Source organism: Cololabis saira, chromosome 8 (genome assembly GCF_033807715.1).
Source record: "Cololabis saira isolate AMF1-May2022 chromosome 8, fColSai1.1, whole genome shotgun sequence".
Lineage (NCBI taxonomy): Eukaryota > Metazoa > Chordata > Actinopteri > Beloniformes > Belonidae > Cololabis > Cololabis saira.
Genome location: NC_084594.1, coordinates 24972814 through 24996791, shown reverse-complemented (window position 1 = coordinate 24996791; position 23978 = coordinate 24972814). Strand labels below are relative to the sequence as shown.

At 38.9% G+C, this 23978-nt stretch overlaps 2 protein-coding genes across 4 annotated transcripts in view; both read right to left on the bottom strand.

Annotated features, from left to right (window-relative positions):
• The window catches only part of kcnab2a (potassium voltage-gated channel subfamily A regulatory beta subunit 2a), a 103463-nt gene extending 88399 nt beyond the window's left edge, over nucleotides 1-15064 (bottom strand). For 2 of the 3 annotated variants that reach the window (XM_061727387.1, XM_061727389.1), the window contains exon 1: nucleotides 342-634. The gene's annotated coding sequence lies outside the window, so the exon portion shown is untranslated. Of the gene's footprint in view, nucleotides 1-341; nucleotides 635-15005 lie in introns of those variants that run through there. The other variant, XM_061727388.1, reaches the window with a different exon arrangement.
• A 1006-nt stretch (nucleotides 15065-16070) lies between these two features.
• park7 (parkinson protein 7) lies at nucleotides 16071-22253 on the bottom strand. Its single transcript, XM_061728557.1, has 6 exons — nucleotides 22073-22253; nucleotides 20970-21071; nucleotides 20015-20074; nucleotides 18710-18779; nucleotides 16873-16959; nucleotides 16071-16546 (listed from the first exon to the last, which is right to left on the bottom strand). Exons 1-6 carry the CDS (start codon nucleotides 22160-22162, stop codon nucleotides 16386-16388), a joined length of 570 nt encoding a protein of 189 aa, XP_061584541.1. The 5' UTR covers nucleotides 22163-22253; the 3' UTR covers nucleotides 16071-16385.
• Nucleotides 22254-23978: the final 1725 nt, after the last annotated feature.

The window sequence follows — 23978 nt, the reverse complement described above, 5'->3', positions numbered from 1 at the left end:
AAGGTATGCAAAGATGGTTTTCAATGCAGCAGCAGCAGCAGCACTATTAACCGCATTGACAGCTCTTAGACAGTCAGAGATCTGGAGAGGTAGGTAAGCTAAATTGCTAGCATAATGTACGATAGTGTTAAATATTGCGGCATGCAGACTATGTAGCACCTGCTGCCCTGTAGGAACAGACAAGTATGATCATCCCAACTCACACTAATGGAACAAAGTGTTAAGAGAACAGAGGGGGCAGTCAGAAACAGAGAAAGCTACCAAAGACATGTAGCAACAGACTAGTGATAATGCTCTTAAAAAAAAAAAAAAAACAAACAAACAAAAAAAAAAACACCCACCTCAGTCTGTAGCTGATCCCTGACGCAGTGAGCAGAAAGGGGGGGTAAATGCAGGATACAGTGAGGGGAATCCAAGAGACTGAGCAGCGAAACAGAGAGTGGAGAGGAGAGAGGGATGATACGTGAGTGAAGAATGTGAGATCCAGAGAGACAAAGATAATGAACGAGATGAGCACGTATGTCTGACATGAGATCATGAGACAGAACAAAGATGACAAGACGGAGTCAGTACGAAACAGGGATGGAGAGAGAAAAGAAGAGACGAAGAGACATCATAAATGTGCAAGCTTGAAGTCACTGAGCAGAGCAGATGCGATAAAGGAAATGCCCCTCCCTCTTTCTCCTCTCAGCCTCACAGACACACACACCTCCCTTTGCACTTTCAGCTTTTGAGTAAGCAGGCATTCAGAGAAGCAGAGTGCCCTATAAATGGTTAAGTGCTATGAAGAGTGGGCAGTGGGAAAGCAAACAAACGTGTTAATTTTAAATTCAATGACAGCATAATTTGGACCGTTTCCACTGAAACTGACTCAGGTAATTGACTGCAATGCTTGCGAACACTAAGAGATCAGGGAGGTTCAAGGTGTTTGCAATCTCTATGAAGAAAAAAGTAATGAAAATCTTACACCTTATTGTGTAAGATGGTACCATAAACATAAGTAGACTGAAGTACCACCCAAGTACTATCCTGCATGATGAAATTTGAGCCCTAACAATCAATTGTAGTTCTACAGCCCTTTTCATGGCTGTGCACTCTCAAATTCATAGAAGTGTTACAATTACTTCCCTACAAGGATCAATGATTTGTTATAATACACTTATGAACACCAAATCCAATTACTTTCTCAAATATTGGTTGAATTTCTAAAGGTAATCCTAATGGCTGCAGTTTCTGAGAAACTGACCACACCTTGCTGATTATATTTGCAAATAATGCTAGTGCAAATCGATGCGCTATAAAACCACTGCTCTCAAAAAGCTGATGGTGGTTCAACTTAATGTGACTGATGTTTAAACAACATTTAGGAAACCGATTAACTGATGTCTCCTAAAGAATAAATAAACATGAATGAAAGAGGTATTTGAAGTGTTGAGGTTACTACCAGCCTTTGTTGCTCTACCCCTTACAAAATTTTTATGATCACCAACGTGGAGCTTAAACCTTTTTTTTTTCCTTGACAGGTTGTTTCAGACATCTATGGAGCTAGAACAGTCTCATAATTGACAAATGCACAGGACAAGTTTTACAAAGGCACAGACCGATTTGCAAATACACACACCGTTTCACACGTGCACAGGACAAGTTTTACAAAGGCACAGACCGATTTGCAAATACACACACCGTTTCACACGTGCACAGGACAAGTTTTACAAATGCACAGACCGATTTGCAAATACACCACAGTGACTAGACGCGGAGGTCAGAAACAAGCAGCTGTTATCCTCACATTTATGATGTGACATCGCCATCACACAGAGACAAACGTGTCAAAACAGCGATGGCAGATCAACACATTCCCGGTGCAGAGTCATGCTCATGGGGAGATGCAGACATGATGATGCTGTTCGGGGTTTAGTCCACCGACTACGTCTGAGCTGGACACAGAGGTTCTTCGGTTATCAGTCGACTGATACCGACTTTACTCCAGATATTTCGGTAAATTAATCTCCTGACATGCGCGTGCTGCTCCACCTGGGCGCTGCAGCTCGTCCCCGTCAGGCAGAAGGATGACGGCCAGCTCTCTGCTGCGGTCCGTCTGGTTCTGAATCAGCGGGACAATCCCATGTAACACGTAGTCAAACCAAACGGAGCAAATACATAAATATCTCCGCTGTTTCGCATCATCAGTTGCTGCATCGGCAGGACTTGGAGTGCAGTCTCCTGACGGCTCTGGTTGAACGGCCCCACAAACCATCTCAGATCGCGCTGTTTTCTTTACCGAGATCACAAGAAAATCAGAATAGTGATCTCCTCTCCATCCTGTTTATTTATCTTTTATCTCCTGTTGCTGTTTATTTATCTTTACTCCACCAACTCGAAATATTAATCACTTTTCTAAGCGAACGCAGTTCAAACAGCAGGTGTATCCGCCCCTTTAATCTGATTGGTTGCAGATCATTCCGTGTTAAAAAAAACGTATTTGTGGGTGAGTCACGTCAGAGGAGTCTCAAAAGTCACACGCAAATCCAGCGCAGCTCACAGACAAAAAAACGTTTGTAAATCAGGTTATATTTGTGTGTGCATCAAAAATACATTTGTATATCTTGTCCTACGCACGTGTGAATTGTTCTGTGCATGTGTGAAACAGTGTGTGTATTTTCAAATCGGTATGTGCATTTGTAAAACTTCTCCTGTGCATTTGTCAATTATGAGACTGTTCTAGCTCCATAGACATCAAGTAGACGTCCTGTTATGTGTTTATCTAGCCTACTTGAGGATATATTTAGCTGTAAAAAGTATACTTGGATTTTAATTAGACTTTATTCATGATGTCTTTATATGCGCAACTTTAGAGAGACAAATGGATACAGTAGCTTTTTCACATGACCGTATATTTTGGTGTACAGTGTTTACTAGACATAAATCTTTACTGTCTGGCCAGACTGAACATGAACGCCTGGGCCAGCAAGCAATAAACAACTTCTATAACAGTGAGTGCATAACTAACAGAGTTGTATTGCTATGGCCAATGACTGACAGGTATTAATTTCGCTTATAGCCACACAACGGAATATTTTCCTTTGAAGAAAAATGTCATCATTTTTTGGATCATTTTCCCACCGCAACAATCTAAAAAAACTATACAAAGTCATTTTCTACTGCCATCCTGATTGTGACCTGCAACAACTGGGAATTGTTTTATGGCAGTATGTCACACATGAATAACAACAAGCTGGAACCAGCTCATAGAGCTAGAGTAGACATCATGGCAGAGCCGACTAATGGCACTTTTCCACTAGTACCTACTCAGCGTGACTCTACTCGCCACGCCCCCGTTTTGCACTTGTACACTACGGGTCGAGGCGTGCAGAGTAGATACTTTTTCTGTATCTATTCTGCCGAGGTTCTAAGCGTGCTGAGTTGGCCCTGGATCTGACGTCATCACAATACAAGCCACCGATTGGTCGGGGGGCGGGGCCGTCAGATGTTTGAATCAGGAAGTGGGAATCAGCGCGAGAGCGGCTCGCAGCGATTTTATTCAACAGGCGATGGTAGCGCAAACGTTACCACTCACAACTCACATCCAACCAGTGCAGTTACATTTCTGAAGGGGGGGGGTGCTTAGACTTCAGCGACGCTAACGGTGCTAGGAATCCAGCTGCAGTGGACACATGCTGTCAGTTTAATGTAAACGCATAAACCACCTCGTAATAACATTTTATGTAGGAATAAGTAACTTTAAAATTTGATTTACATCTAATTGAAGCCTGGTGGTCAAAAAGGTCACCGTATGTTGGCATTGTCACAAGAAAGTCATAAACATGGTAATACACAAAGTACATGAAAAATAATCATCCCACTTATGGGAGAAAAGCTGTAGAAACTTACAATTATGGAAGATGGCATTTTTCAACCTAATGGTAAGAAAAGCAAATAGCATGCCTCTTGATTGCACTTTTTGAGAAATCTATTGCTATTTTTGTGCCTTGAATTTTTTTAGTTTAAGGGTGCTTTCACACCTGTGGCCCGTTTGTTTTGTTCCGATTCAGGGGCTAAATCGATACAGTTGTTTCGTTTCTCGTTTGTGGGGTTTGTGTTCACAAGGCAAACGTCTGTAGCGGTTCAAAGCTGTTAACAAATGCCATGCGTGAACCAGGTGTTCTCTGATTGATCAAAAAATAACATGGAAGGAGTTTCCTCTTCAACAATATAAACAACACGCCCCTTTCACAGAGAGGGCGCAAAGCGCAGACCGCAGCCGCCAGCTTTTCCATTCATTTATATGCGACCTCTGCGGCGGGCGAGAGGCCGCCTGCCGCAGGGTTCGCGCTGCGCAAACTCTGCCCGAATTGAACATTTTTTTATTTCACCCTGCCGCGCTGTGACAACATCTCGACACGGAGAGAAGCTAGTGGAGGCTGCGTCGACTCTTCTCCTTGCACCGCGGTCGCACATACACAATGAATGGAGTTGTGTCGGTTGCTGTGTCGATTATGTTCTCACTCCAAGTAAAAAAAATGAACCGTTTCACGTCTCGAATGGAATCGGGTCGAGACCACCTCTCCCAGGTGATCTCGGCTTGCTTGTTTTGTATCGCATCCGAGCGCGATTGCTGTGTTCAGATATACCAAACGATCCGATCTTTAGGGGGAAACGCTCCCTGTTCCGGAACAACTGCTCCAAACGGGACAGGTGTGAAAGCACCCTAAGAGAAGATAAAATATTGTTGTGAAAGGACTCAAAATTCCTGATATGAGGCTGTACTATTAAAACGGCATTGCTTTTTTTATAGGATGATGCAAAACATCTTACATGTTGAATGTTCCTTTGTTGAATGTTGAATGTTCCTTTAAGTGCTTTTACTTATAATTGGGAAATCAAAAAAATCTAAATAATATTTGCCTTCCCTTTTCTTTTTTTTTTTAGACTTTATTGATCTGAAAACCATCCAAACTGCAGCTCATAAAACTGTGATGATGATCTAAACGGCAAGGTATGTGAACCCCAACAGCCCACAACCAAATATGCGGATGGCATCAGGCCTTATTCTTGAACTATCCTACAAAGTTCACTATCTCCTCGGCTAACTGCAAACAAACAAAAAAAGACTTTCTTCCAAAACTTCCAACCTATTGCTCCCTGGTGAATTGGTTGGCTCTGAGTGCACCGTTACAGCTGGCATGTATGCTCTGAAGCTTTGCCAGACAATTACATAAGGAAAGGGTGATGCTCCTGTGATCATGTCAGATGCTTGTATTTTTGCCCTCCTTCCAACAAGCTCGACCATTTAAGCATTCCTGTTAACACTTTTCCACCACTACAGACAGAATGGGCTTGAAAGCAAAAACTAATTTAAGAGAAACAAAACAACATCCATTTCCCTCACAAGGCCTGATCACGGTTTATTGGGAATATGGTAAGATGATCTGCCAGCCAATTACCAGGAAAGGTTGCAAATTCTTAAAATACACAGCAAAAAACAGCAAAAGTATCTCTGCCAATGAGGTATAAGAAAACAATTCTTGATTTGAATTCTTAAAACTAGCCAATTGTCTACTATTTTCTTGAAACAAGGTGCTTTTACATTCTTAGAAAATTAGTTTTCGCATTGAGGATACTTTGTAAGAATGTCCATATGACAATTTTTAGATAAAAGTTCTGGTACCTATAGAGCAGCTTTGCACCCAGCATAACTCTAAAATCCTTTAATTATGTCTGAAAAACAAAAATTGGAGGCTTGCTGATGGGCAGAGTTAATGGCTCTTGACCCACACGGCTGAAGTTGATGCTCAGACCATCAGATCCAGATTCCAACAAACTGCAAATAAAGATTACAGCTAGATGTTTGTTTGTTAACTGCTACTGATTTACATTATAGATTGTTATTTTTGCAGTTTTATTTAAGATTTAGAGTTCAGACACAAGAGGTTCGAGCATTGGAAGAGCATCATCTATCTGGATATTCAGCAACGTACCCCACCATGTTCATTAAACAGCCCTCCACAGCAAGCATCAAATTATTTTCCCTAAACTTGTTCCAAACACAATGTTACCTTGGAGTTTCCCAGCCATTTTACATTAAATATGCACTTCCCAAAGACAAATGAGTCACTGTGGTAGCTGGTAACCATATCCAGCGATAGCTGCAAATGTGTGTAATTGTTAGGTGGATATGCTGTGCTGTTTGTGTTCTCTTCCAAAAAAGAAGAGGACTGTTGTTCACTCCATTCATTATTAAAAACAATACATTTATTTTTGTTGTCAGTGGCAATTTTAAGATGTTTCAAACATGAATTTAAGATAAATTAAGGCTGTATTTTTAGATAACTAAATGTAAGAGCTTTTAAAGATCTGCAGGCCACAATGCCATTAGACTGCAGTCTATTTATCATTAATGGGGAGTAGGGGTGAAATAAGGGAAAGAAATTATTTAGACAAAACTCCATTCTTATGTTCCCAGATTCAGAATAATTTCACAAATGAGAAAAATCTATTTTATCAAGCATATATTTACCCACTTTAGCAATGTGTACTACTGTACTACTTTTTATTTTAATATTAATGTGCTTTTATTGTCTGAGTGGAAGTGTGGTTGTTTTTTATGTTTTGATGAGCTGCTGGACAGTTGAATTTCCCTTCAGGGATAAATAAAGTTCTATCTATCTATCTATCTATCTATCTATCTATCTATCTATCTATCTATCTACTTGCACACTTCTTCCAGCATCTGTACTAATGGAAAAGTAACAGTTTTCCAGGTAGGTGATGCTCAACAGTCTCTAAGAGTCAGTAATTTTACCAATATGAAACAAGGGGAGACTCAGCAGAAAATGCAGCCAGTCCCATCGTCAATGAAGGCAAGTATTTGGGTCCACATTAGATTTTACAACGTTCTAGGGAGGAAGGCGCTGCATAAGACTTATCATATGCAAGGTTTGTAAATAAATGAAAGTGAAATACCTTAAGATCACCACAGATGTAATGACTCATATCGCCCACCATTAAAAACTCAAGCTGATGATCATCAACACACTTTACTCAGTTCTTGCAATCCTGTCGGGCAACAAAATGTGTTCTCCCCTCTGTGCTTCACTGCAAAAAACCTTCAACCCTACAGCTTTGTTACCAACGTTGCTGGGAATCTTTGGATATTGTGTCATATATAAAAATTCCTAGCCCTAATGGAGAGAAGAGAATCAGGCTGTTAAATCAGATAATTCATCATCTGGTTGAATTATTATGAAATGGATTAAAATATTGTTACGTTTTATGAACTATTCCGAATGAAAATGAGGGATATTTATAAAAATGTTACTGATGAAAGTAGTAATGTGAGCAACTTGCAGAGTAGGCTATATAACAATTATATAAAGAAATCAATCTTTTAAAGATGTCTGTAAAAAAAATAAAAAATACAACAACATAAATATCATATAAACTATCATCATTTTACCACACATGTACAAGCAGCTAGTTATTATTTCATTTCCATACCAAGTTGAATGTGGTGTCCTTTGGGTATTTGTGAGAAGAAAACCATTAGGCTTTTATTACTACAGTCTCTGGATGATGGTCTCAGTGGGATAACACACGTAAAAACAAATAAATAAAATAAAAGACAGAGCGGGAGAGAGAGCAAGTGGTTGGCATTAAGTAAACAAAACTATAGACTTTAAGGATGTGGAGTCAGTTTATAATCCTTTACAACTTTCCACAATGGGACAAAAAGTGAAAAAAAAATGTTTTAAATGATACGATGGCAAACAGAAAAATAATAGTCTGTCAAATGAAGCACACACACTTAACATTATACGGTTACAAAATGACAGTGATGACAGTAGCTTGTTAAATTACATTTTAAGTGTTTAGTTTATGCAGTATAAACAGGTTCGGCAACATCAGCCTAAAATAATATCACAAACATTCCTGAAGCCTCAGAAACCCTCAACTAACATCAGTAACCTTGTTTGTTGTTTCTCCCTGACCTGCACATCTGCAACCTCAAGGAATCTAGCCAGCCGACTAATCAGCCAAGAATAAACGAGGCACTGTCAGCATGACTCATATGAAGCATACGAATTCTGCTTAGGTGGATCATTCTGGCACCAGTACTTGAGAGATCCAGCTTTTTTAAATAAACATGATTTTAAGACTGTCTTTTTAAATACAATAAAACAGGGCGTTCAGATATATTTGAGAGCTTGCATTTACTATTTAAATTGTAGCTATTTGTTATAATCATTTAAAGATGAAAAACCAAGCAGACATTTGTAAAGGCTCACACCTCTCGCATACGTCCTCTTATACAACATAGAAAAATTTTTATTGTTCAGCTCCTCACCAGGTAGACTTGCATTGTAAATTATTCAGATTAAAAGCTTGTGAGCGTGTTCCCACAGAGCTTTGAAACTTTTGTGTCTATCCAAACACTAATTACATCAGTGCAAGTCTAGACCACAATTCTCATTAACCTTTGCATTTGTAATGTTTCTAGATTGAAAGATCCGAGTGTCTGTGCAATTACCTTTTCATATGGTGTTCTGAATAGGAATTCACACAAGGCTGGCTGTCATGTAATTTTGTAGACGCCCATAGAAAAAGTTCCCCTGAAGATAGTATACTGTTATATTAAAGCCATAACTTTCAGTATCAAGGTTTTTGGATTGTGATCTGTGCCAATATGACAACATAACAAAATAAAAGGCTCGCTCTTTCAAAAGAAAATAACCTTTTAGTTTATAGTGACCCTGAAAAAACTGAAACTTTTCTTAAGTAACCACTGCTAAGGTAAAACATTGGATTAAAAACAAATTTTCATTTAAAATAAAGTTGCTCATTTTGGGTATATGTATATTTCAAGAAAAAAAAATTATCATTGTAGATTTTCCTCATAAACCTTATGGCAATGGTTTCTGAAAGGCAAACAAATGAGAACTCCAGTGATAGAAACAGTAACGTTCCATTATGGGGGGTGTCCCTGATCGCTACTAAAGGTCTCATCTTTCACAAAAGTTGGCAAAAAAAAAAAAACCCTTTTAAGTTACCCTGACATTTGGACTAAGATCAGAACATGTCAAAAGTGGGGCTGCATTTTAGCAAAATTGATGCCACTAGTGCGCAATGCAATATTTTCAAAGAGAGCATAATTGCTAAGGCTGGAAACACATTTGAATGTGCATGGGATCGATTTAAGAGCGGTAAATTGATGTTCTTGCATTTAAATCCAGTCTTTGAATGCAAGAAGACCGAACTTCATCCCTCTTCCTCCGAGCATTGCAACTCCGCCCAACGTTACCGAGCCAGAACGGCCTCTCTCAGAATCTCCGTCACCAAGCTCCGCTTCATCCAGTACAGAGGACGGTACAGTATCTGGGATTTCAGCTGGTTGGTCTACGTCAGTAGTCTTCAACCCTGGTCCTCAGGACCCCCTGTCCTGCATGTTTTAGATTTTTCCCTGCTTCAGCACACCCTGATACAAATGACTGTGTCACTAACAGACTTGTCCAGACCTTGATGACAAGCTGATGACCATCAGCTTGTCATTAACAATCAGGTGTGATGATGCAAGGCAACATGTGAAACATGTATGACAGGGGGTCCCGAGGACCTGGGTTGAAGACCACTGGTCTACGTTTAGCAGCATTCAGCCAACTTGTTATGTCGGTGTACTGAGGTTCACGTCGCTGCAACTTAAAAGGGGCACCGCGGTGACTTGAAATGTGAACAACGTAACGTTAACTGAAGATTATATCGTTGTGTAAATTCAGTGCATTGCTATCTAGCTGAATCAAAAGCTTATTTATTATTATTCAAAGACAAACAGCTGTTACTTTGTTAGATTGTGGTCAACTATTGGGATGGCTGGTTGATTGAGGGAGAGATACGACAGTACAGAGCTCTGCCATCTACCCTAACCTCTCTCAATCCAGTAATCTGGTGGTGGACTTTGAGGGACTTTTGCCAATGTTATCACACTTAGAAACCAGGTATCTGTGTGCCCAAGCATCATTTTCTGCTGGGGACGCCATCAGCCAGGAGCAGGCTTTTCTGTCAGCAGAGAAAGCAGACATGTTGATTTTCCTAAAAAAGAACTGCGAAGTGAGATCTGTGGGATTTAAAGCTGCTGAGTATGCAGCACTGCAGTGTGCACTGAACAATACTGATGTTACTTGTTTGCAAAAGGTCTTTTTCACCAAAATATATTTTGTACATTACAGTTTGCTAATGTTCATTTGCACTATACATTATTTATTTATGTTGGTTTGCAACTGTTTGTTTGCACTAAACTTATTAATTAGTTTGAAACTTCTTAGTAGTGATACACCAAATGTTCGGTAACCGAAATTGTTCGTCCGAAAATAGCAAAAAAACACTTTTGGTGGAATAAGTGGGGAAAAAACGAACAATTAATAACGGCATGACTAGATGACGCAAGCGAACAGCGTGGAGTGAGGGGCGTGCGGTGTTAATGCAGCAAACATGTCAGCATGTCAGCTCATTACTTGGATGTGGGGAAAAAGCAGAGGACACGAGAAATGATCCAGGCTGAGTTGGATTTGGGAAAGCCGCTTGGTGATGGAGATGGTCACGGGATGCACAGCGCAGGAGATCGGGGAGAGTGGGCAGGGAAAAGGGCCCGTACTACCGATGCGGTGAGCGAACCCTCACTGTCTGATGTTTGATAAGATGCTCCAAGAAAATAACACAGAACGGGAGAAAATGAAAAAAAAATACAATAAGTACAGTAAGACAAATTGTGACTGGCAGGTATTGCACTGCACATGTATTTGATTTATGCAAGGGTGAAAAAATTGTCAAAAAACTGCAAAGAACCATTGTTCGGTATGTTATTCGGTATTCGGCCAAGTGTTTATTATTATTTTCGGTTTGGGCCACAAATTTTCATTTCTGTGCATCACTACTTCTTAAGACTCAAATTACCAAAGCTGGAAAAAGAGTAAAGATAAGTATGGTCATGTGTTATTTTACTTTTTGTAATTAATTTCACAAAATTGGTATTGAAAAAGGACATTTTGGGAAGCAGTATCAAAGTGAAGGTACAGAAAATTCATTAACAAAAATAAATTTAAAAAAAAGTTACCCAGCTCTAGTTGCTGAAGACATGCAATCTATGCTAATACCTGATGAAACCCAAACTGCTTAAAAACTAATTTAATAGCTCTTTAAATGTATAAGCCCCCCCCCCACCAAATTTTTTTTTTTTTTTTTTTTAAATCAGGAAAGCACTTTCTGTCTTCATTGTCAATGCAAGTAAGGGATCTAATCAGGAGATGTTAAAGTGCAGCAGTCTAATTGCATCATTAGCTTAACCAATGACTCAGTCGCGGCAACTTTCAGCCTAACCCTTCCCTCCTCTGCCCCGTCCAGAAATAGGGAGTCGGGCCTCAAGCTCTTAACTATACAGCTGCTCAAGCAGAATAATTCTTAATGGTATGTGCAAAAGCACAGAATGGGAAGATTCCAGAAATACCCATGTCAAAAAACATATTACGCTTTTCACTTGGGCATCAAGCAGTGTTTTGTTCCTTTTGTGGCAAAGATTAGTTCTTTAATCAGACGCATAACATAATGATGGTGCCTCAACATTTTGGGCATAAACAGGTCTAAAACATTGAAAAACTAGCCTGAAGTTCTAAAACTGTCCCCAGAGCTAATGTCAGGTAGAGCCCTTGGGCTTCTGATATCATGGGGGGTTAAATGTTTAGTTATTTAACGGTGGGATGAGTTGTTCTCTAATTTGAGTGACCCCTGACTTCTGTGTTGTAGTCCAAACAATGACTTGTTTCCCAGCAAGTGAACATTCAGTCTATCAAAACAGAACTAAGGTAGTATTTCCTGCCTCTGCAAACTGAAAGAAACAAAGATCGAACCTCCGGTTCTTCCTGTTCAAAGCAGCAAAGTGCAGCTGTAAGCATGAAATCGACGTATCCCTCATCAATGAAGGCGTCCCTCTTGTGATTGCCAAGTCATGTCTGCAAAATGCTGCGGCAGGTATTCATTTTCTGACTATTTGAGATCACACCATTTCCAGTAACTGCACCACAGGGACATGAGATGTTTTTATTAGGATGCTGTTAGTGGGTCCTCTGCAAGGGCGTAGGTTTGCATAGGGACGGTAGGGACATAACACTACCAACTTTTCAGGAGGCTCAAATTGTCCCCACCAACTTTTAGGCAACCTTATTTGCATTATATAATGAGCTCAGATATATAGGTAATTTAGATTGTGTTTCCAAATGTTGTAAGGAAAGAATTGACCCTACCATTATTAAGTGAACTATTTTCATTATGTTCAGACTTACATTTACCCCTTTTCACTTGCTGAATTTGCCGGTCCATTTTTTTCCTCAAACGCACGTTTGATTGGCTGATGACTTGAGTTTGGCTGTGCTTGTGGACAAAAGCAGTAGTGTTTAACATGAAGGAAGGTTCCATTTTTATTTATTTTATTTATTTACTCACACACCAGCCAGAGCTCTGAGGTCGTCAAGTCAGTTGCTTTTAGACGTCCCGAAATCTAGGCTCAAAACTAGAGGTGACCGAGCTTTTGCGGTGGCCGGCCCTAAACTGTGGAATAGCTTGCCACTAAATGTTAGATCTGCCCAGACCCTAGTGGTTTTTAAGTCTTCTTTGAAAACGTATTTATTTTCTTTGGCTTTTAGTGTGTGACAAATTAGTTCCCCACATCTGTGTGAAGTGATTGTGCACTTTATGTGTCTGTTCTTTGTCGTCTATTCTCTATTATCTATTTTTTTCATTTCATCATTTTAGTATGTTAGTGATTTTATTGTTTTTACACTGTGTACTGTGTTTTTCTTTTGGTATTGTTTTATTTTCTTGTATGCTGTACAGCACTTTGGTCGACCTCGTCGTTTTTAAATGTGCTTTATAAATAAAATTGACAAAAATTGACATTGACATATTTTTGTTTTTTCAGTTATATTTAATTCATTTATTTAGACGGACAATGCTGAGTGGTCTTAAGACAAATGTTTAAATGTTTTTTGCATTCTGGATAGTTAAAAGATTATTAATAAGTACACTTAATACATTTATTGTTTATGTTAATATAAGTTATGTTCAAATATTGCAATTTAAATTGCTAATAAAATCCTGGAATATTCTGGAAGTTTTAAAAATGTTTCTTTAGTAGTTTTTGAAAACAAAGGTTTGAATCGAACCGTGTATCAGGTGAACAAATACACATGAAAGTTAGTATAAGTCAATACAGATTTATTTTGCATTGATCATTTATCCTACCAATTAGGTTCATGTTCGTGACAAATGTAGCCCTGACCCCCATTCACCTAATCTGTTTGGTCTTATTAATGTCCCGTCCCCAGCAAAAAGTGTACATGCAGGTTATGCTCAGTGGTGGACAGTAACGGAGTAAATTTACTTGAGTACTGTACTTAAGTACATATCCAGAGGATTGGTACTTTACTTGAGTATTAGATTTCTTTGGTACTTATTACTCTTACTTGAATACATTTCCAAGACAAATATTTTTACTTTTACTCGAGTAAATTTCTAGGAAGGCTGAAAAGTACTCGTTACTTTCAGGTCTGCTCTTTTTTCTTCTTCCCTAAAATCCTATTTTTTGACGGATATTGGGAGACAGGCACAGAGACAGACATTGGGAGACAGTTTGTTATGCTCTATATTGCTATATTGTACTGGTACATGTCCTTCCTGTAAAGTTAAGTGACTTCAACATTAAGTTATTGAAAGCAGAGATGTAGTTTTTTGTAAAGCAGTGGTCTCTGAGGGGGATCCAGACTTAGTTGGATGGTGCAGGTTCATTTGGTTTCAGTTCATGATTGTTAATAAACTCTGCATCATCTGCTGTCCTCTTATGATCCCATTCATTTGATTTGTTTTTGGTGTTTCTGCAGGTTTTATATAACATTGTGGTTCTAAAAGCAGCACATCAGTGCAGCTGGTTTCAAAGAGTTAATTCTCAGAAACAATAGTTAAAAGATCCTTAAATTAATTTAGAAAAAATATAGTAATTTACTGATGTGGAAAATAAGAAATGTAGCCTACTCTTACTCTTACTTTTACTTAAAGTAAATTTAAAAGCATTTACTTTTGGATACTTAAGTACCTTTAAAAGCAAGTACAGTAAATTTTGACCAGTAGTATTTGTACTCTTACTCAAGTACTGGGGTCGAGTACTCTGTCCACCTCTGGTTATGCTGTTATATCGTCCCTACCAATGTCGAGACCAAACCTACGCCCTTGGTCCTCTGTCTGATGGGTGACTTTAATCTGGCTTCTGCCGCACTGTATCACACAGCCAACGCATGCAGCACAGTCTTGACTGCGGTGGCTGCTGAGGATGGAGAGCTTCTTTCTGGAGCTGACGTCTCTATGTCAGGTCACATCTGCAAGGCGATCTCCCAGCGTTAACACGTGAATTTCTGCAGGTTTCACTCGCTTGCATATCTTGGAACTGCGAGAAAGCGGTTTACGTGACCACGGGGTTAATGTTACTGACATGACTGACGTTACTCTGCCAATCAATTTGACGCCCCGACGTCCATCCATTAAGGCTGATTTATGGTTCCGCGTTAGACCGACGCAGACCGTACGGTGCGCGTCGCCGCGTAACATACGGCGTAGGCTCTGCGTCGATTTAACGGAGACCATAATTCAGTCTTTATGCTGCAGATCTGCAGAGAACTTGAGCTTTTCACCCAATCAGCACACCTCGCAAGGGAATCACAGATAAGTACAATTAGTCCCAGCTGCAAAGCACCTACTCCTTTAACGAGGCAACATTAAGAGTGGGATTGCAGTAGTGCAATTAGTGCTTTTAGCAGCTAGTTAACGTCATAAACGTTATGTTAACATGAAAAGACAGCCTTAACTAATATCTCAGCGCATTAAACCCCTTTCAGAAGTACATAGCCGTTTGTGGAAGCCAAAAAAAAAGGTTTTACATTAATAAATAATAGAAGAACCCCTCCCGGCTTTACCTTTGGTGAAATCCCTGTCTTCCTCTTCGACTGTGAAGACCGTCTGACACAGCTACCACGCGCTGGACATAAGCCCCGCCCACACGTCGGGAACGAGCTGCTATTGGTCAGTTGGAACACGACTGCAGCCTAATCGAGGCTTCTCATAGGCCAGGCCACCTGCCAATCTATTTGTTTTCTGCTTCCCGCGTCCGGAATAGTGCCCCATAGTACATTACATTATTCAGCCTATATTTGGGTGTCAACAACCGCTGCGGGCATGCGAAAACAAATATGCCCTGCTGCAGGGGCGAAAATCCCGGGGGGACAGGGGGGACAAGTCCCCCCATTAGTAAAGCTGTCCCCCCCCTAGAATAATTTGAGACAGAATTAATAATTTTGGAACAATGCAGTAGTATTTAGTAGTGATGCACCAAAATGAAAATTTGTGGCCGAAACCGAAATCAAAAATAATAATAAACAGTAAAATCTCATTACACTTAAAACAAGAGTCATCACTGGAAAAAAAAACAACAATTTTCACCTGTTTCAAGTAAATTTTCACTTGAAATAATTAGAAAAATCTGCCAGTGGAACAAGATTTATCTTCTCATTACAAGCAAAAAAAAATCTTGTTCCACTGGCAGATTATACTTATTTCAAGTGAAAATCTACTTGAAACAGGTGAAAATTGTTGTTTTTTTTCCAGTGATGAGTCTTGTTTTAAGTGTAATGAGATTTTTTTTAACTAAAAATGAGACATTTTAACTAGAAATAAGACAAATATTCTTGTTAAGATTGTGGGTTTTTGCAGTGTATTATGTCAAATGTGCTGTATTATTGCCACCTTCCACCTAATACCATTGTTTTGTATTGCTCTAAGAAAGGTCTTCTGCCTGTTTGCGAGATAGAGATGGAAATGTCAAAATGCTGTATTAAAGGAAGGCTAAAACTTTTATTCCTTGTCCCCCCCTGGATTTATTCTCTAAAATGTTACTGTTTATTGTCCCCCCCCCCCCCCCCCAACTATGAAACGGGATATTCGCCCCTGCCCTGCTGTATTAATGTACCACAGAGTAAAGCGGATTTGCAGCAATAAAGCTTTAATAACTGGAGGCAAAATTTAAACTCTCAGAACAAAGAGTCAATAATCATACAGAAAGCACAATCATATCTATATTCTGTCTAACATTTGGAAAGCATGTTTAATAGTTATCCATATTGTATTTCAGTGTTAAAGTGAATGGCAACTAAGACAAAGGAAGACAACCTGTGAGAACAAGAGGATCCAAAGCATCTGCTGAGAATCATTTACTCTCAGTTTCAATTACATGAATGAATTGTGTTCAGTAATTCAACAACAGTAGAGCAGGGCGTTGCAGGATTTCAAGTAGGCTACAGTCAATCTTTCAGAACAAGGGGGGCCTTGACTTGAGCAGCAACCTCGGCCCCCATGAGTTCCTCTACGACTGTCAGGGCAAACTCAAAACTTGTTCCTGGCCCACGGCTGGTGATGTAATGTCCATCCTTCTGTACTCGAGCCTCTGAATATTTATAGTGGTCTAAAAAAAGACAAAGAGCAACACCATAAAGATAATGACAAGATAAGCGCTTCAAGCTATATGTTAGAAACCACACGTCAGTTATCAGAATACACTAAAAATATCCACACATATCTATAACCGTTTCCAGTGACCCAGTTCTAGTATGTTCTGTTAAATTCCAGCACTCATTTTATGACTGAGTGGTATGCTCTCCCATAGCAAAGGGACTTGACTCTATAAGCAAACACAGAGCTAGTACAGCGCCATCTGCTGCCCTTTATGAATTATTACAAGTCCTCCTATTCTGAACTACAACAGTACTTTAAAAACCAATGTTTCTTTACCTCCAGCCATCATTTTCTCCTTCATGCCAGGGTGCGTAGTGACTGTGCTGCCGTAGCCAATGCCATGTGCCAGAAGAGCAGTGGGACCTGCAAAAGGGCAAAGCGGTTTGAGGTTTGTTTTACAGCTAGCTGTTGTAAAGTGACACCGCAGAACTTGTCACTCCTGGTTTTCACAGTTTTACAGGAATCAAAGTGCTGCAAGTTCAAAAAAATCCATAGGGCTTAAATGAAAAAAAAAAAACATTTTCAATTTCTGATTTCATTTAAAAAGAAATAACAAGCAAGTGGAAAAGCATCTAATAACAGTGTCCAGAAGGTGCCCTCAACTCTACCATTGTTTCTAAGAATAACCTCATACAGTATACAGTTTCATTTTCTCTCCAAAGACTGCACCACAGTGAGAAAGGGAGGAAAAAAATAGGAGGGCGAGGACATTGACTACTGCTGCATTAACTTTGGTAATGTCTGAGCACTGCAGTGAGCTCATCCAAAAAAACTGTTAATAAATAGAAAGTTATTGATCATGCTGCTTTGGCTGCCTTCCCATGCGGTCTAAAGATTACACTTTCCCTTGGCAGAACAGCAGATTGCCAGTTAAAGCCAAGGTACTCCAGTTACGAGTCCCTACCCAGAGGACGCCATTCTGGAAGAAAGCGGGAGAGAGTCAAGACAGTTGAGAGAAAGGATATTTTTTTCTGTTGAGAAAATAATGTTCTCAGCAATCAGGTTCCCTACCAATTAACCTTTGTCATGATAACTTGCATTCTACGACAGAACAGCGAGTCTTGCAATGAGTCCTTCTGCTGACTGATTCATTAAAGTGTATATTCCTGTGAGGATTTTACTCCTTTCTAGGACACCTTTCAATCCACTTTCCTGCACCAGTCTCCTGTTTCCCTTCCAAATGTCCTCTCTCTGCTCATGGGAACTATCAAACAAAAAGTAAGTGCTTGTGTGACAGCAACTATGCATCCTTGTACACAAAATACACCCTCTTCACAATTCATCCGCTATTTTTGTCACAAATCTTCCCTGATCCAGTGTCACTGGAAGCCAGGCTGTTATGGTGCCTCCGTGCGTTTACAGATGGCGTATGCTTTGAATCATGGGCCATTTCAACTCCTCAATACTTTTTCATTTCTGTCATTCTGGTACGAGATGATATTAGTTTAATCTGAGAATTAAAGAATTCCATTTCATAGTGTACCAGCTTGTTTATTTTAAGGGTTATCAATGCTTTGCTCTTATGAGATCTTCTTGTATGATATGCAGCCAGTGTTTTCTTGAATTTATATTTAGTGATTTTTATGTAATCAAGCTTGCAATTTTTGTTCTCTGAATGCACTCCACAGTTGAGTTGCACATTCCTAATGATCCCGCTATCTCTCTGATCATTCTTTATTGTACTGAGAACTTTAGTTCATAACAGCAGCCTACAAACACAAATATCAAACTCAGAATCAACTATAAACTTGTCACCTGTTAAATTAATGAAAAAGCAACCAACAATAATAAAAAGAAGAGCCCACACGTGTCCATTTCTGTCAATTTATATTTCAGTTTCAACAAATAAAAGAACTACAATTTCTCCTTATACTACAGAGATGTGAATATCCTCAAACTAAAGCGGAGGCTCCGCTCTCTACGCCTACAGTACATTTGGACATGCTTTGGTAAACAAATTAAATGAAAAAATGTGTGCACATTTTTCTGGACCATGTTAGTTTAAAAAGAAGAAATATGATTGTCAAAATTAAAGATAAATCGTATTAAAGCATAAAAAAAGGATACATTAATAAGCTTTATAAATATGACTAATTTGTTTTCATTTTTGTACCTGCACAGATGGCTGCAATCAGGCCTTTTCTGCCATCTTGATCCGTTAACACCGCCTTCACAGCAGGAGACTGCAAGAGAGCGTGGACACCAGATGCAGTGAGTCATTTGCAGGCCATATGATTCCACTCTGTACACAGTACGTTTACTAGGCTATCATAATACAAAAAAACTGACAGTGTTTTAAACAGATCCACCACATACATCCCTTTGCAAAATAACACAGTTCAGTAAACCCTGAGGCATAATAAACAAATACAAATCATTATTTCAATTAAATATGGTCTCTACCTGCTGACTTTGGCAATGATTTTCATAAATAAATGAATAACAAAAACACTAGAATTAAATTCTCCAAGGGGGACTTATTAGAAAAAAATAAGGACCACATATTCCAGTATTAACACATTGAGTCATCCTTACTTTGCCTCCATTATTTACTTTCAATACATTATTAAAAAGCTGTAGACTGTCAGTTAAATGCTACAGCGATTACTGAAATCATTTTATGTAACATATATACTGTGTTTATAGTACTGATTCAAGTTCACTGACTCAGTCGATGTGCAACAACTACCATTTACACAAAACTGGACAGTACATCAAGTGATCTGTAAATAAGGGAGAGTTTTAATATAGATATAAGCCATGTTGCCATGACGATTCACATTACTCTAACAAGCGTGCTGTGGTGTGTAAAACATACTAGCAGTGGATGGGAGAAGTTCAGTTTTTACATGCTTGAGCTTGACAAGGAGGTGGTGCATGATACATGACTCCATGAAAAAAACTGATAAGGGAGGTTTATAAAGTGTTATTTATCCAACTGCACAATCATATAATCTATCGGCACTTCTCAGAAAAGCAGATCTTACATCAAAATAAGACCCAGGGGTACTTGCAAAAAGTTGCATAATCCAAAAATTGTAAAATATGAGGAGAAAAACTTTTTAAAAAGCCACCAAGTCAGCAGTGTTGCAATCATATATTCTGTGCTTTTACCTATTGTACCAATTATCTGAGACCAGACGCTCAAACTAAACAGATGTAAAGACGTGATGAGGTACGTGTAAGTGGCAATCATACTCAAGTATGACTGAGAATGAGATAATCTGAGCATGGGCCAGTGGGAGAGTCAGGACAATCCAACTTGGCTTCTTTGATTAGCATCTTTTACTGCATTACTAATAGGAAAGCTTTATTTTTATTCTATGTTACTGAGTTGCAACACTTCCTAAAGAACCAACTCTCTTCTTTGAAATGAGAACAAGAGAACAAACACAAGCATGTGTCAGTACTTTCTCACCTCTGCCAGATGCTTGGCCCCCGGCATTCCTCCTGGAAGAAGGACCACATCATAAGGGCCCTTGAAGACAAACCACAAAATATATGATACTGAAACATTTGATATTTCAGAATACTAGCAATCACCCACTTTATCAACTAAAATAGAACAATAAATACCATATATGGTAAGAAAAACTTAAAAGTTGAACAGTTTAGTTGTTGAAATCTGTCATCTGTGTAAAAGAAAGAAAAAAAAAAACATGCCCATTTCTTTTACTCAGGAAAAGAGAAATTATTTCTGTCTTTCTGCTTATTTCCATGGTAGTTACATGCACTCAGTTCATCTATACTCAATGCATGTGACCAGTGTTGGAGACAAGGTTGAAATTTGACCCCAGAAATTGATGTCTTGGGATTAGCACTAAACAAAAAGAGACTGGATTTTCCATGAAGTACAACAAGAGTTAATAGTGTTTCCTCACTGAAAACAATTAAGGGAGCAGAAGTAACCGAGGAGCAATGTCCTTTCACCTTTTCAGCTCGTACATATAGTTCAGATGGCTTGATGCCTCGTCACTCAGAGAAAACTCTAGGACAACCCTGGTGACCCCTGACTTGCAGTAAGCATATTTGTCTATAGACTATGTTGTGTGTAGTTATATAGGCCTAGCTGTCAACATTTGAAGTGGAACAAAACATACATGTTGCATGTAATGCAAGAATTTTGAACAATATCCATTATTGTCTCAGGAAAACTGATTTAATGTTTTGATCCACTTTAAATCTTGACTATTGAATTTTCCAGACCCTTATTACAACCTATAAAACCAGCTACTGAGCCTTTGCTCTATTGACTTGTAAAATGAATGCCTAGATGCAATGATACTGTTCTGACAACACATGCTATCCAAAAACCGATTATGAGGAGATTTCCTTTAATTTGTCTCTGCTTGTTCACAGATGCTGCATCCCACCTGTTTGCTGGCTTCCTCCAAACTGGCATCAGGGCAAATGGCAACGTTTCTGCTGCAATGGACAGGCTCTTTCCCCTTCAGACCTGCAACAGTCACTGCTATCTACAAAATGAAATAGAAAGAAGAAGAAAAAAGATTTTTTTTTTTTATAAATGTGTTTATTGTAAACACGACAATGATAAAAACAATAACAAGAGCAGCAAAGTGAGTAGAACATTACTGTATACAGTACAGGTGCTTGCTGATCAGGGAAAACAATTAAATAATAATAATAACGGTGAATAACAAGAAAAAAAGGAGCACAATATATCGGAGTCTCTTGAGAAAGGAAAAATAAAGAGAAACAAGGTGTGCTCCGTCTTTACATCGAATCCTACATTATTTTTTTCAATTTTTATAGTGAGCTTTCACCCACTCCCCCCAGCCCCCACCCTCACCCCTAAGTATGTTGAGCCACAAATAAAAAATTAATAAAAATGAAACCATAGGTTATAAAGGGGGAAAAGTGAATAAGTAAACTGGTTAAATAATAAAAAAATAAAAATAAAACCTCAGAACAACGAGAAAAAAAAGGGAAAAGAAAAACAGCGTCATATCGGCTTAAATAAGAAGGAGAAATTAGTATAGCAAGAAGAAAGATTTGAAATATAAATACTCCAACAGTTCGACCAAACATGGCATCCATTCTTTATGGTAAAAGGTTGAATGGAGCTTTTATTTTGAAAGGTAAGAAACATAATAGTGTGGACTGTAGAGGTAGAAATTAAAACGACGCTGGACTTTGACATTTGCCTCGGCCCCCGTCTGCACTCTAATGGTTTGGGAAGAGTTAGGACACCAAGCACCTTTTACTGATACAGCACCGACTATAATCAGGTCTGCTCCTTGGTTGATGGTTAGCATTGTGTTTAATTTCACTACAACGACAATACGTCATATTTCCTTACACAATTCAATTCCTAACTGCTATTAACATATCGCAAAAAGCCTGTCTAAACCGTGACGTTTAAGATAAAGAGTGTCAGTGGCTAATGTTCAGCATAGCTGCACAGTGCTAGCACAGCCTCATGTTGATGTGAATGCTGCAGATCATCAGTACAAACCCCGGCTCTGCGCATGACGTCCACCGGAATAACAGTTTCCATCTCCTCTGCGCCTTCAGCGAGAATCACTAACGCCCTCTTTCCTGCCATGCTTCTCTTGCAGTTCTCCTTCTGCAGGTGCAAGTTGCAAATGCGTTGCAACTTCAGTGCGCAACTTCCAGCAGGAACGCCTTGCGCCGAGTTCGTAGGGGGTTGCCAGGTTGCGCTCCTTTATCCCCCTTTATGGATACTGGTGTTGTGCCAAATGCCTGCCAGAATCTGATTTCTTCTGATTTCTGGCCTTGGGAGTGCGCACAGCAGCCCGTTGAACGATAGTGCTAAAACGTCAGATTTTCAGATTATGAAGCTCAAGAATGAAATCAAGTCATATTTAGGTAGAAACAACTTATCATTAACTGTATTTGCCATTCAATCGTTTTTTGGCAGGTGAAAATGCCTATTTTGTGTTATAATGGTCCTTTAAAAGAGTTAAAAGCAATCATGTGAGCTCTAGTGTTTATATTATGAAGCTCAAGAATGAGATCAAATCATATTTAGGTTGAAACAACCTTTCATTAATTGTATTTGGCCTTCAATCAATTTTTGGCAGGTAAAAAGACCCATTTTCAGGGGAGAAATCAGATTCTGGCAGGCAATCACTTTTTGGCACGACACCGGATTTTTTGAACGTTCCTCCACACGTTTTATCAAAATGATTACATTTTCCAATAGACTTACTAGATCCACCCTATTGTTCCAATCCCCAAGTATTCTCCCTATTTTTGCTGTAAATGTTTTTCAGATTTGTCTTTTTGTCTATCAATCCATTCACAAGCTACTTCCAACCTGTCACTTCAATAGTAGTCTGCAAACAATCTCCATCCCACCCTTTTCAGGTCTACCTTTTCCCAATTTTCAATAAGGTTCAGAGGTCCTCTTTACTGGAACCCCTTACCACACCGTATTAGAAAATGCTCGAGTACAAATAATTTCAAAAAACAAATCACAACATTTTTGCTAGCCCAAGTTAGCAAAGCTTAACCGGGTCATTCTTCCAAACCGGTGCAATTTAGACATTGACATTCTCAAATTTTTTACCCAAATGAATTAATATTCTGAATACTTCACAACTTTAAGAACATATTAAAGTTGTAGAAAATCATATTTTCCCACCTCAGGTTGCAAATCGTAATCATTTTTGGTCATTATTGTGGGATGTGGGCACTATTTGGCCTCAACTCCGTTATGGACACTATGGAATTGGTCTGAACTCTATTAAAACATATTATTGTAATTAAAACATAATTTTTCTATGAATCAGATGTCCCTCACTCTAATTCAATAATTGAGAACATAAAAAATGCTGACAATATCACACATTTGCTATTCCTCCACCTGAAATAGAATTTTTTTTAACCAAGGGCCTCCTGGACTTTGAGTTAAAGTTGTTTTAACTTCAGAATGTGAGTCAAAAAATTATATTTGTATGATCTTCTAAACATTTCAGACAACCTCCAACCATCAATAGATGATGTTTTCATAAACAATGATAAATAATTGATAAAAAATGTATACGTGTGACAGAGTTGAGCCTTGTGTGACGGAGTTGAAAATCGTAACGGAGTTGAGGAAACAAACAAAGCTTACCATACCAATCTTTTTTAAACTGTCAAATCTACCCTCAGATTTTCTATAGAGTCTGTCCAGAAAAAGTAAGTCTCTAGGCCATTCCAGCCAGAAGTTATGATGGTTTAAACACATATGCTCAACTCCGTCACATTCAAACATGTAACGGAGTTGAGTGTGACGGAGTTGGATTTTTTCCTCAAGATGACTGCTGCTCCCCACATGGTGAGTAACAAAGGAGCACATGGCAGGCATGAAATTAAGGTATAATATGTATACTTACAATGACAGATATAAATTT

What these genes read in the sequence shown, in the direction of transcription:
- park7 (XM_061728557.1), bottom strand. Translation starts at nt 22,162, where the DNA reads ATGGCAGGAAAGAGGGCGTTAGTGATTCTCGCTGAAGGCGCAGAGGAG. An exon ending in TGGAGGAAGCCAGCAAACAG is followed by an intron (nt 20,075 to 20,969) that starts GTGGGATGCAGC and finishes TTTGTCTTCAAG; the next exon opens with GGCCCTTATGATGTGGTCCT. An exon ending in GGGCCAAGCATCTGGCAGAG is followed by an intron (nt 18,780 to 20,014) that starts GTGAGAAAGTAC and finishes GCTCTCTTGCAG; the next exon opens with TCTCCTGCTGTGAAGGCGGT.